The 14344-nt window shown below is 40.7% G+C and overlaps 1 protein-coding gene across 6 annotated transcripts in view; it reads left to right on the top strand.

The window, feature by feature from the left end:
• Window positions 1-373: 373 nt before the first annotated feature.
• Window positions 374-14344, top strand: part of LOC115050738 (ras/Rap GTPase-activating protein SynGAP-like) — a 32250-nt gene continuing 18279 nt past the window's right edge. For 4 of the 6 annotated variants that reach the window (XM_029513764.1, XM_029513767.1, XM_029513763.1 and 1 more), the window contains exons 1-10: window positions 374-858; window positions 1011-1158; window positions 3460-3563; window positions 8629-8717; window positions 9019-9140; window positions 12223-12376; window positions 12763-12861; window positions 13000-13260; window positions 13371-13706; window positions 13883-14027. In XM_029513764.1, coding sequence (XP_029369624.1) covers window positions 3464-3563; window positions 8629-8717; window positions 9019-9140; window positions 12223-12376; window positions 12763-12861; window positions 13000-13260; window positions 13371-13706; window positions 13883-14027 — 1306 coding nt within the window. In that variant the 5' untranslated portion in view covers window positions 374-858; window positions 1011-1158; window positions 3460-3463. The remainder of the gene's footprint in view (window positions 859-1010; window positions 1159-3459; window positions 3564-8628; window positions 8718-9018; window positions 9141-12222; window positions 12377-12762; window positions 12862-12999; window positions 13261-13370; window positions 13707-13882; window positions 14028-14344) is intronic. The other 2 variants (XM_029513765.1, XM_029513769.1) reach the window with 2 other exon arrangements.

Raw genomic sequence — 14344 nt, 5'->3', positions numbered from 1 at the left:
CTTCCTGCCCGCGCTGCCGTCAAACCAGAATTAGGTGTGACGGTGGAGCCGGAGCTCAAAGGACGCGGCGTCGGTTTGGCACCAGATCCAGCCCTCCGAGCCGGATCTGAGGATTATGGGGACGTCGGTGTTGTCACGCAGGACGAACTACAGACGCTTTCCAAGACTGAGCCAACCGAGCTGGAAACAGGAATAAAACTAATAATAATAATAATAATAATTCACATTAATCTGATATTGTTTAGGTGCTGATGCACAACATCGGGATTTCGCTTGTAAACACCTCTGGGATGTTTTTTTTTTTAAATTTATTTTATTTTTATTTTTTATTTTGATGCTATTGTGGGTTTTTAGTGCGCGCAATGAGCAGAGTTGGCATAGCCCACAGGCAGCACCTTTAATCCCAAACAGGCGTTTCGGATCCACCGCACTGTATCCGTGTAGAGCCGTGCGATCTCTGAGTGTTTTCAATGTAAATACAAGTGATAAAGTGGTGAACCAACCGGCTCTGTGGATCGTCAGACCAGGAGTTCACATTGTTCCCAGATAACAAAAGCGACGCAGGGGCTGTTAGAAGTCACATGTGCCCCGAACAAACAATTAAGATGACAAAAGCCGTCCTCAGAAGAGATTCTCTTCATTACTGCATTGGGATCACATCTCAGTTCCTGGATTGCAACAGAGTTGGAGGACAGGGAGCAGAGGAAGAAGAGAGGGCGGTGAAGCTGAGGGGAGCCACTGCTGATGGGCAAGCTGTGGCTTCAGTGGTGGAGTGATCTCTGTGAGAGACAGCTTCACGTTTTCCTCAAGAGCCTCCACACCTGACAAAAGGCTATGTATGGACACACCGCAGCATAGGTGAGCACCAAGAGCACAAAAAAAAAAAAAAAATTGTCCCTCATGATTGAGAGGTCATTTCTCAAAGAGGACAACACGAGCCTTCTTTTTTTGGAAACCGTCTCTCAGGTCTGCACAAACTGACTCTACCTTTTGTCCCCCCCTCTCCCTAGACCCCCCCAAAAAAAACAAAAAAAAGGAAGTAAACCTGGAACCTCAGCCCCTTCCCAAGTGCCCTGGAAAACCCACAGGATTCAGTCTGCAACCATAGATGTAACTAAGCTGTCAAGATTTCGTCACCAGGAAGTCCTGTGTTTTTGGGTAAGTGTTGCAGACACAGAAATGTGAACAGCGTGGAGAGCGACATACGCCGGACCTAACAACACGTTAGATGTGAGTCCCACAGCTCGGCCTGGAGGGTCGATGCCAGCTGCTGATGCAGCTGTGAAGGTCTCTCATGCTGCTCAGGTGTCCAACACACCTGCACACGGATGACGGGTGCTCAGGTTCACAGTCTTACTGAACCTGAGCCAGTTTTAAGGAGATGTGTTGCAGCCTGCATGACCTCCTGTACCACCTCAGAATTCTTCTAATGCCTTTTCTTCGGAGAATGTTTCAGAATTGTTTCATAGCTCATTTTAGTGACGTTCTCCCTGAAACATCTGTTGGCTGTTTCGGTTATTTGGCACAAAACCAAAACACGGGCTGAGATAAGACAGTTTATGGAAGGTTTCCACACCATGGATTATGCACCATGTTCTTTGCGAAACATGAGACCGTGACTATCATATGCTCAGTTTGTGTAGAACATAAAATGGATTTTGCGCTGAAAAATCTGACATTATAATTTTTTTGTGGTGGGAATGCAATTTTGTCTCATCCAAAAGTCTTATCGATCACTGTATACAAATGGATATCCAGTGAATAGCAAAATACAAACCTGTCATGGCACATGGAGGATAATATTATAAATTCATGTAATTTTTAAAACATTTTTAAGCTAATGCCTGTGCAAACCCGCCGCTCTCCTCAGGTGAAGCAAGTGCAAACAACATAGGTGATTGGCAGTGAGCAGGTTTACATCCAGCCAGACTTTTTTGCCATTTTGCACTGATTTCACTGATTCCTGCAGTGTGCTAATTACCAATCCCTGAATAATGAACACCTGCATGGACTGCAGGGGGGTTCCTGGGAGCTCGGATATGCATTATGATAAGTTTAAAAAATCATTCTCGAATTTTAGCCAAGTTAGGGCAAAGTAAAAGAAAAAAAGGCATTTCCCAGGATTCATTTGATGAGTGGATGTTATGTAGGTGTGCTGCTGCTGCTGCAGCTGCTGCTGTGGCGGCAGCTTTCCGCCATCACGTGGCTGATGTTTTCACAACACAGTGATGAAATTATTGGTGGCCACCATCTTTGTGGTTCACAGTTAAATGGCCATGGCTCAGCAGCTAAACAGAAGACATAATGCAGCTGAGAGAAAAGAGCTTCAGTTAATAAAAGCTTTGAGGCAGCACGCTGTATCGAACAAAATAAGTCGAGCTCACTCTGAGTCATTGCCCTTCGTCTTCCTCCATATGAAAAGCCCATCTTTGTTGGATAAGAAATTTATCACAGATAGTATTAAATTTGTTAGTCTGACTGAAGTAGAGAAACAGAAGTCACAGATGTGTTGATGTGTCGTGAACTGGTGAGAAACTGGCCTTGTTGCCACAGTCGTCAGCTGGGAGCCTGACAGCAAGCAAATAGCTGGCTCCTCTCCAGTTCTAAGTTTCCATCATAATTCTGTTGTTTTTTTAGCCATCATCAGTGTGATGCACAGAGGGGGGCTTTCTGTTGCTGCCAAGGACAGAAAAGCTTTGTCAGTCTGTTTGAATTCCCCCCTAAAATAAAAAAAAAATAAAAAAAAAATAGGGAAGTCTGTCAGCAAGGTCCTGTACCGCAATCTTCTCAAATGGTGAATTGCTTGGATCAATTGTTTTTGCAGAGAAAATATGAGATCCTGAATCTCCATTGTCACTTAATATATATTCATAATGTACCAGCGCATACTACTTTCGTTTTGTCTGGCAGAACTGTCCAACAAGTCGGACCTCATTTCCTCTTCCTGCTAATCTGCTTCTGCTTGGCCACTACAGTTTCTTCAGCCACCTTCTATTCCTTGTTTAATTTGGCTGCCTAAATAGTTAGTATCTTGTCTAATCTCACAGCTCTGCCCACCAGCTATTTTGCAGGAAAATATCTGCACACATGAAATATCAAATATCCTAAATGTTTTCCAAATATGCTTCTTTGAATGACACTAATGTATATAATATCTGTCCAATCTTTCTTCCTGGAATTCCAGATAGAGAAGAAGGAATAAAAAAACACCGGGATGCTTATCAATTAATCATAGTAACAGCTTGTGGTTAAGCAGCATAATGACATTTTACAAGTCTATAAAGGGCAGCTGTGATCATAATATACTGTGTCCTGCAGGTTTTGGTGTTTGAAATGAAGGTGTGATTTTGTATTTTTCTTCTGGGTTTTTTTTTTTCTTCTTGTCATTGTTGTTGAATGCTGTTGTAATTGATGTGAAAAGGTAAAAAAAAAAAAACAAACTATGTCTGTGCCATATAGCTGCATGGACACATCTTCAAAGACGTGGCTGCCGCATCAGAGTCAGTTTGGGTTGGTTGGTCAAGTGGAGGTTTGCTGTGGCGGATCTGGAGTTTTAACCCCAAGTGAGTCAGATTAGCCCGGAGCTGGTCAATGTTTTCTCCACTGTCAGCTGTGCCTCCTGCAGTTCCTCCACCTCTTCTTCAGTCTGTCGTGGTCTGTTTAGGTTTTTCTCTGTTATCTATGTTTTTATATGTTGCTTTCCAGCCCACTGCTTTTCTTTTTGACACATTGGCATGACTGCTGCTTAGGGCTCATGAAAAGTTTGACATTCGCCTCAGCTGTCATGTTCAGCTCTTTTACCTGTGCGGTGTCTTTCCAATCTAAATTCAGCGCTATGAAGCTTTACAACAGGGCTTAAATATGTTGAGAGAATCACTTGCTCTGAGTTTTATTTTGACACCCTCCACCATACACCAGAGACAGGGAGACGAATACAGTTATGCTAATTAGCATTAGCATCATGTAAAACTTGTCTGCTTTTGTTGTTTTCAGTGTGTGTTTGCCTGTTGGGGCTATTTTTGACTATAAATCACCCCAATTTGGGCTCTAATTTGTTGATGTAGTACCTCAGTGTTGGGAGCTTCTGATCACATTTTGATGTGTAGAATTACATTTTCACCAAATTCAGCTCTTTAATTTGGCTCCACTCATTTACAAGCACAACAATAATGGTTTTGAAGACATTAGTGAAATTGTAGGTAGTTTTGATGGAGAGCGGTGCACACGCTACAAACATGTTCCTATGGTAACAAGGCCACACTTCCCTTGGCTGGCTCACACACAAAAAGCAGAGAAATGGGAATAGTGGAAAGCATGCGTGATGGAGAGCAACTTCAGATTGTTTTTGTTTGTTTGTTTTTTTCAGGTTACTGTTCTTATGCTAGGAGAGCATTTACATTTTATAAAAATCCATGTCCAATGATGCAGGCTGTTCAGAAGTCACTTTCTTTCTGTAGCTCCAAAGATATCCGTGAGTTTTCAAGCTGAGCGCAGGTTTTTTCCCGTGGCTCCCTCGCGCCCACACTGCCCCTGATTCCTCAACCCCTCCACCCACCTCTGCTTTCAAATCCGGTATCTCTGTCTCTTCTTTTTTTTTATGTTTTACATTTACTTGATTATACTGCTGTGTCTAAACATAGCACTAAAGTGGCTCTCGACATAGTGCTTATTTTTGCTCAACTTTTGTCAGCGTAAAGCCATGAGCTTAATGTCTTTTTCTCCATTTATTCATCTTTCAGTTAAACTGCTATGAACTTTATGCCATTATCTTTTGATTACAAGGTGCATAATTGTGCTAGTTTAGAGATATTAATCACTCAAAGTTTGTTGTAAAGAACTTGGAGGGATTAATATCCATCACACTTCACACAATTCACACTTCATTTGAAATCAGCTGGCCTTGAAAGCCAAGAGTTTATTGCAGGTGGTTCTCTAAATGCCAGTCGTGTAGTTCGCTGTGTGCTTGGCTCACCGCAGCAAACCTTCTGAGGCAATGCTGCTCGCTTGTCAAAGAGCCACAAGGTTCATGGAGCGATGGTTTGCTCCTGTCAAACATGAAGGCTGATTGTTTGGACAGCTGTTAATGAGTGTGCTTAACATTTTTACCCAAGCTTTGGTGCCTGTGGTGTACGTTATCAATCTGCATTCAATTTCTTAAACAAGCATATTTGATTTGGTAAAGATTCTTATTTATCCAGGTCATTGTGGTTTGAAGAACTAGCTCGAGTAGATCTCAGTGTACTTTCAACTCTCGCCCCCCTTTTATAGAAAGTGTGCAAACTGACAAAGAGGCAGGTACAGTCTGTCAAATGAGAAAATACAAAAGGTATTTAACCTCTTGTGGGGTTTTTAAAAAACCTTGACAGTTGATGAGGTTATCTTCGGCATAATGTGATAATAGAATTTCAGATTTCAGTGATAGGGTCACATGAGTTGCGGTGTGAATGGGTGTTGAGCCCTGTGGGATGTCAAAACTGTCACTGACAAGCTCTCCTGATAAATTACCTTTTCAGTTTTTATAGAAAGTTCTTTCACTTTTTTTTTCTTTTTTCAAATCATCAGTGTGTGTTTGCCATTGTTCTCTCCAGAGGTAGTAGGACTACCAAGTCCTGACCTAAAATGAAGTAAATTTTCAGAAGGCTCAGAACCACGACAGAGTGAGGGAGGCACATTTTACCATCGTCATTTAAGACTAGGATTGACTTGATGCTTGAGGACCTGACAGCTCATTTACACAGTGAAGCCCTGAAGAATTCTCATCACCCATTGCAAAGCAAGTTGGGGGCTATCAGAAGCCCACACTATGGGATACGTGCCCACATGGACAGAAGGGAAGGAGGAGGAGCAAAAAGATGGGAAAAAAAAAAAGTATTCAAGTGTGGTCATCCAAACTGGACCCTCATCAAAACCACAAAAAGATACAGAACAGACAGAAAAGCAAACAAATGGAACAACAACATCCTTCGTTGCTTGGGAGAAGAAAGACTAGCTGGTATGTCGCTATATTCTGGTTGACTGGTTTGCAGCTCTGCTCTGATTAGTTTGTTGGTTTGCTGCTGTACTTTGCTTGGTCGGGTGAGGATTAGGGTTACAAAGACAAATGTGTGAGAGGGTAAAATGATGAAGTGATCATTATACCCAAAAGGTTGACCTCACTCTATCTTAATACCACAATTTAAGATTATGTCCATATTTCCGTCACTTTAGTAATTCTAGTTAAAAAGAGTAAATTGTGCCAATAAATACTTTCAATCTGAATCTTCACAGTAGAAGCTGTGAACTGTAAAAAAAAAAAAAAAAAAAGGCAATCAGTTACACAACTAAAAAGTAGATTTCACTTTCTCACATCACTATCATGATATTGGTTGAATAAAAATATTTTCCCAAATTGAAATAATCTGAATTTGATTTGCCTGTAACCCACACCGAAAATGGTCAGTTTACTAAATCCTCCAAAGTTTCCAGATTTGTATTAATAGAGAGATATACGGTAAAAAGGTTGAGCATGTTTCTCCCAACACCCACTCACAGTCTTCCTCTTTCTGTCTTTCTCTCCCTCTGTATCTGTTAGCTAGAGGCTGTTGCCACCCACACACTCCGTCCTGACAGCAATTTACATTCAGAATAGCCGTTGTGAACAGATCCATGTGCTCTAATGTGTCACGCTTACTTAGAGCACCAAGTATTGCAGGTGACTGCTTTAGTGAGAGCGGCGATCAAGTCAGGATTATGCTAAATGATCCTCGGCGGGGTCACTCAATCATCGTCTGAGAAGTGTCGGGAATCCAGCCCCAAAGAGGCTGAAACGTTTCCTCCAGCTGAGGAAGGTTTCCCCTCGTGGGCCGCAGATGGCACCAATCAGCTCGGTCGTGTGTTCGCAGAGACGCTGTGTGTGTGTGTGTGTGTGTGTGTGAGAGAGCCGTGTTACTTTTTCATCATCTTTATTGTGCCGTTGTGTGCCAATATCTTCTACAGTTCAAGTAGAAGTCCTTGGAGTTGTTTCCATGGATACCAAACAATTAGCTGGGATTCAGAATAGAAGCTGGAGAGTCACCTATGTACAGAGCTGGGAAATCATAGGATGACAGAGTGATTCTCTGTAGCAAAGGGAAAAAGAATACCTTCTTTGGGCGATTTCTAAAATAAAGAAAGCAAGAAAAATGACCCAGACAGATAAGTTAGGGGTAAAGAAGCTTTATAAGCTTTAAGAGACCAACCTATGGAATCAGTGGCTTTGTAGGCTTCTAAGGAGAAAAACATGTGACGGATGATGTTTATTATGTAACCACCAACAAGGAAAAAAAATAATCTGAACTAAGCAGGAATGTAAATGAGAATATGGCTTTGTTGTTGAACCAGGGCTGGAAAAAAAAAAAACACCTTCCGACACGCTCCTGTCATTACAAACCCTGGTGATGTGTTCATTTTTAAAAAGTTCCTATGGCTAGGCAGGATATTTATTTATTTTTTTTCTGTCCTAATGTAATTTTCTTTTGACACAAAAGCTGTCATAGTCCCTTGATCTATGCTAAAAACAGCTTTGAGCAACCGCTACGTCAATTTAAGATACTTTATTTCTTTATCTCAGCCCACAACAACTGGGATAGCAGTATCAATCTCATCAAAGCACACGATATGAAGCTTGTTATGTAGAAAGATGACATCCCCGCTCCTGTCTGGAATCTGGAAACTGATTGGTCCTGTTTCTCTAACAGGGGGAAATGGCTTTAATGAGGACTAGACCAGACCTATTTGATCCACTGGTCTGAAACCAGGCAGGGAAATAGAACAATCAGGAATGAATGAGGAACTTTACACTGCACCCCAAAACCCACATTCACAAACCCCCTCTTGTATTTCTGTTGTTTGTATGTTGAGACTGAGTATTTACCAATTCCCTGCTTCTGGACATCGGCTCTATCTTTCTTAGTCAGCACAAAGTCATGTAGAAGGTGCATCAGATGTGACTGCCTGGAGAGAGCTGCTCATACTTTTATAGATCCAGCTCCATGTTCCAGAGTTTGCACAGGGCTGAAGTCAGACAGAGCCTGTGCGGTTCCATATGACTCATAAGAGTGCATTTCCTCCTCAGATTATGTAGGTATCCGATATAGTGCTCACATTAGGTATTCCAGGGGAGGGGAGAAACACATCTGCTGTCACAAACAACCTACAAGTGCCTTTCAACCTGTCAAACTGTTCTCTGTAGTTGTTTTGAGGCTGTTGCTGTCTGTCCTTGTTGGCAAGCTTCACATACACCTACTATTCTGCATTATTGATGCGACCTTGTGGTTAATGTGTATTCTGTCATGATTTCCTGTGCTCTCAGCATGTGACCAAAGCAGCTGATTATGAGCTCTGAAGATAATGTTATATTTTCACAAATTACTACTAAACTGTTGCATTTTATCCAGTTGAAAATGAAAATGGCAGTCATAAAGGGTTCAACATATTGTACTTCAAAGTTTAAAGACATCAGGAAATGGATATAATTATTTAATATAAAACAATAGCTGTTATTTGTTATATTATTATATTACTCAACCTTTTGTCTACCTATTTAATATTTATTGATCACCTTTTTGCTTTTTTTTTTTATTTATGATAATTTTTTTGCACTCTTCTCAGACCAATCTCGCAGGGCAAGTTTTGCCTCTGTAAGACAGTCAAGCATGGAAACGCCACCCAACACCACTCCACAGCCCTTCAGACAGCCGGTGAGTTCAGCAAAGCCTGTTATATCTTACAGTGCCATCTCACATTGAAAATACAGATTGGCTTTTTTGGGTCCAGTCTGATATTGTAAATTACAAACTCTCACTGGGGAAGCAAAAGCCAATTTGATGCTTGAATGAGAGTTTGCACTTTCAGAGATAAGAATCAGAACTGTAAAATTTTTATACATACATTTTTGGAGCTAAGCATGCACATAAATAATGATGCATTTTTATTGATTCATGCAGTTTTCTGCTCTTGTGAATTCTTTCTCTTTTTTTTCCTTCTCTTTTTAATATTCAGAGCTTTCTCAATCGAAGGTTGAAGGGTTCCATCAAAAGGGCCAAAAGTCAGCCCAAACTGGACCGGACCAGCAGCTTCAGACAAATGATTTTGCCCCGGTTTCGTAGTGCCGATCAAGAGCGGTAATTCCTCTTTACTCTGTAAAGCTGTTGTCTAATTTCAGATAATGCTGTTTGTCCAAGCTCAGGGGTCTCTTGTGTATTTGGAGCCTGTCCCAGGATGTTTTGGGCAAAAAGCCAGATGCTATCAACAAGTGGCCAGTTTATCAGGGGTCCTAATAAATATATGTGAGTTAGTGTCCACAGTTCACTTGGGATGCATAAAGGCAGCAGAGGCCATAGATGCGATCAATCACGTTTCCTTTGATTCATATTGGCTCTGTTTTTTTTATGGTTGTAAAACAATCATTGATACTGAAACTGTCTTGGTATCTGATGTTAACCCGTTCCAGTACCTGATATGACAAAGGTTGTGTTTTGTAGTTTATCTTTAAGATGGCAGAGAAAAGCATAGCATGAACTTTATTCTAATATTTTAGTTTGTTTTTTTTCTTTATCATTTTGTCATTAAATAATTCGCAGTGGCAGGATTCACAGGAAACATGGTAAGAAAGAGACGTTGTTAGGACATTCAACCAACATTGCAGGCTTAGAAGTGAGTCAGAAGTGCTGTCATGAACCACAGTCACCTCAGAGGTGAAACACAGAGTAAATGTAACTTAAGCCAATTTATGCATTCATATTGTGAACAGCTTTGAGCTACTGACACTACTCATCCATAAACAATGAAATCTGTTCTTGCTTGAATAACTGACATGCTGCTGAGTTATTTTAGTGGGTTAGCTGTGATCAGTCTATACTAGAAATCCTCTCACAAGACAAAGATTCCCTCCGTTGTTTCAAAAAAAAACAAAAAAAACTCAGGGCCCTTTTCTGTTTACATTCTTGCTTGGCCAATATAATGATGATGATTAATGTTAACAAGCCTGTGGTCCTGTTCCTCTGTAAAGAATCTTTAATATCTTTCATATTATCATTTCATATCTTTCATACAAATCATATTTGTGGGCTGTTTTCACCCCACAGTCTTGCATTTTGTTCTACTTGAATTGTGAATTGTTTAGAGATGGCAATTTTTTTTTTAATTTAATTATTAGAATTTATTCTAATAATTTTTATTAATGCGTGATTTAACCATCGACACACAATAGAACTCACAAAAACTCTAATTTGGATGAAAGATAATAACTTCACAGGTCTGCTGCACATTCTGGTGGAACAGCCAGATTTGCAATGTGCTCACGTTCATCTTGCAAGTGTGATTTCTATCATCCACTCATGTCAGCATGCACTAGCTCGCAGCTCAAGAGCCTCTCGTGACAGTTTTTTTTCTTGTATTCAGATGTGAGGTCATGTCCCTGAAGAATTTCACCTGCATTGTGCTCGAAATTTGATGCAATCCTCACACAATCCAGTCACAACACACGTACCGGGAATCTAAAAAGGTAGAGGAAGCGGCAGAAGGTGAAAATATTGCGCTGACAGTACACTTTCCTCCTGCCACAGGAGATGCATAATAGACAGTTTCAGGGCAGAGATGTGGAACATGCTGTGTAACATAGGTTGTAAAAGATCCTTTTCTAAAATGCAGAAGCCCAGATAAAACAAATTATACGTTAACCCTTGGGCCGGCGTCGAAGGATGTTGATGAGGCTGAAGTGACGGCTTCCAGCAGTCAGTGTGCTTTCCCCTCTGACCACAGCCATTCACCGGCTCCCTCTCTCGCTTCAGACAGCTGCCTTCTGTTTTGAGCTCTGCCCACACAAGCTTAATTCACTCTGTAGCATTAAGTTGACTTTGCTTATAAACCCTCGGTGTCCAACATCACACGCCGCTTTCCAACGCAGCTGCTTCACCTCTGCTGCCAAGTTGCTTGTCCTCCATTCTGCAGTAAAATCGTCAGCTTCTGAAACCTGACTGTTGTAAATCTGGCCTTAAATTAGTGCTTGTTTTTGGACATGTTAGGTGTTTTAACTGTTTGTTTTTACTAGTTTTTGATCCGTGTTGCCTCCCTTTTTCCAGCAAATGTGAATGCTTGAAGCTTTGCATAGTTTAACTGTAAATATCCGAAAATTACTGAAAAATGGTGAATCGCTTTCACACTTTTGTTGTTGTGTAGATGTTGTTACATTTGGATGGATCAAAGTTAGCAGTTTCCCTTGCCCATAATTTGTATGATATGCTAGCCTAACCAGCTGTTGGCTCTTGTGAGATACGCAACAAACTTCTCATTTACGCTCTTGCCAACACAGCAAAGCAGCATCTTGTTGGACATTCCCGTTAAATCAGAAACGACCAGCTGAAGTAACTCTGTATTTATGCCTACAGAGCTAGAACTTTCCCGCTGTCAGCCAGTAAATCAATTTACTGGCCCACATTCGCTCTTTATTTGCTGCACCTTAGCCTGAAAATCTCCAGCTGAAGCTAAAGGCCAAGCACCCACTCAGTGACTGCGATGGCAACACACACACACACACACACAGACAGTTTACCGAAAATAGATTTAATTTGGTTTGTATCCTTTTCCCACAACTCTTGAGAAAAGAAAATTATTCCCTTGCTGGATTTTTTTTTCTCAATTGATCTCCTGAACTTCTTTCGCCTAAGAAATGGCCTCAACTCACCTTTCTGCTTCCACTTCCACCAACATTTTTCTTTCTCTAAATAAAGCTGTGCTGCTCTAAAGGTTAGTCCATGTTTAGGCGTTATCCTCTGAGTGTTTTTATTCCTGCATCACAATAATCCTGCAGGCTGTAACAAATTCTGTGTTTTTCTGAGCTGACAGTTCTGTTGCATTTACACAGTCGGAAAAAAAAAACCAAAACATTCATTGTATGTCAGCATTTTTAGATTCTTGCGTAGTAAAGAAGTGTGTTTCCAGAACACCAGAATTGGAGACACTGAATTTCCCAACATACAGTATGAGTCACACGAGCCAAGTCAACAGAATGATTCGCAAACACCAGAACTGGAAATCTGGAAGACTTAACTTTTCCATAAACTCATTATAAAAGGATCAGATCACAGAAATCAAACTGAAATCGTGACAGTGACTCTCAATGATTTCTCAGTTACCGTGACTTGAAAAGATCAATATAAATTTGGGTCGTAAATAAATCTCCTCTTGTTCTTCATTTCTCACCAGGACTCGCTTGATGCAAAGCTTCAAAGAATCCCACTCCCATGAGTCCCTACTTTCTCCTAGCAGTGCTGCGGAGGCTCTGGACCTAGTTTTGGACGAAGAGGCCATTATCAAACCTGTCCACTCCAGCATTTTGGGACAAGAGTACTGCTTTGAGGTGTGTTGAGATGTCTATGTTATTGCTATACTTACACAGTTAACTAACAAATTTGTTTTAATTTCATTCAGTGTTTTCAACTAGAATATTAAGCACCCAGCGGTTTAAAGAATTAGTGGGCAAAACAATTTGAAATGATCATTCAATTTAATTATTTTATAAATGAAAATACAAAAAAATATATATATATTTCAAACAAATCAATTCTCAAATTGACCTTTGATTTGACAATATTGTTTTTGAACTAAGAAAGCAAACATGGACTGCAGGAAATTGTGATAGTTGGATTCATTTATTAATTAGAAAAGCAATTACGTTAAACAAAAATGAAAGTCCCATTTTTGTTAGTGTATTTTTTATGGTGAAAATGTATGCTTTCTCTGAAGGTGACCACGAGTTCAGGGACAAAATGTTTTGCCTGTCGATCGGCTTCAGAGAGAGACAAGTGGATTGAAAATCTGCAAAGAGCGGTCAAACCTAACAAGGTAGATACAATAGATTAGATTTCTTCTTTCTTGTCATTTGAAATTTCCAAAAAAATATGAACTTGTTATTTATTTACAAATTCCATTGTGTAACATGACGGACGGATGTAAATAAGGACTGTTATCATCCAGTAACAGGATTCTTCATTTTACTTTAAGGACAACAGCAGGCGGGTGGACAATGTGCTCAAGTTGTGGATCATTGAAGCTCGAGACCTTCCGGCTAAAAAACGCTACTATTGTGAGCTGTGTCTCGACGACATGCTGTACGCACGCACCACCAGCAAACCCCGAACCGACACGGTCTTCTGGGGCGAGCATTTTGAGTTTAACAATTTGCCTACCATCCGTAGCCTTCGCTTGCACCTCTACAAGGAAACTGACAAAAAACGACGCAAGGTAAATAAAGTGTAAGGGTAAGGGGTGAAGAAGCATTTAATCCAGACCTAAATGTTTAAAGAATTAAATAAATAAAATAAAAAAATATATTTTTTTGATTGGTGATCTAGGAAAAAAGCACGTATCTTGGCCTTGTCAGCATCCCCATCTCCAGCATCACGGGCCGGCAGTTTGTGGAGCAGTGGTACCCTGTGATACAGTCCAGTGTTTTGGCCAAAAGTGGCGGTGTGGGAAGTGCCAAAGTCATCAACGCCTCCCTGCGTGTTAAGTCTCGCTATCAGACAATGAATATCCTTCCCATGGAGCTGTACAAGGAATTTGCGGAATACATTACCAACAACTACCGAACACTGTGTGCAGTTCTCGAGCCGCTGTTGAGCGTGAAAAGCAAAGAGGAGGTGGCGTTTGCTCTGGTGCACATCCTTCAAAGCACGGGGAAGACAAAGGTGAACAAGAGGTCAAAAGTCACCAGACCGCATGTGATATTTCCACAAATATAAATATACAAAAATATATTTCCACAAGGCTGAGACAGGATTTAGTTCTTTGGGGCACCTAAACAGAATAATATTCCTTCCTTTTCCTGTACGTGCCGTTAAACTGCCGATGTAACCTCTCTCAGGAGTTCCTCTCTGACATGGCCATGTGTGAGGTGGATCGATTCATGGACCGCGAGCACTTGATCTTTCGGGAGAACACACTCGCTACAAAGGCTGTGGAAGAGTACCTCAAACTGATAGGTCACAGATACCTCAAGGATGCTATAGGTAAAACTACATGGCTGCATTTTCTGCTGATTGAAAGTTCAAATGAAATCAAACATTTAGATTAATCATGCTTATGATTCACGCTTGTGTTTGTGATATTTATCAAATTTTCTCAATTCCATACTTTATTGTGGTGGCAACATTTTTGAAATACTTCAACAAAATATCTTCATGGTAGTACAGCAATTTATATAAATTTTCTTCTTACAATCTGAGTCAACTAGAATCTTTATTCCTTCCCAGTATTTAGATTGGCGTTGACCTGTGGTGGCTTTAGCATTATTTTTCTCATAATCAATTAACGCAGACAACAAACC

Source organism: Echeneis naucrates, chromosome 11 (assembly GCF_900963305.1).
Source record: "Echeneis naucrates chromosome 11, fEcheNa1.1, whole genome shotgun sequence".
NCBI lineage: Eukaryota > Metazoa > Chordata > Actinopteri > Carangiformes > Echeneidae > Echeneis > Echeneis naucrates.
This window is presented reverse-complemented; position numbering and strand designations above follow the sequence as displayed.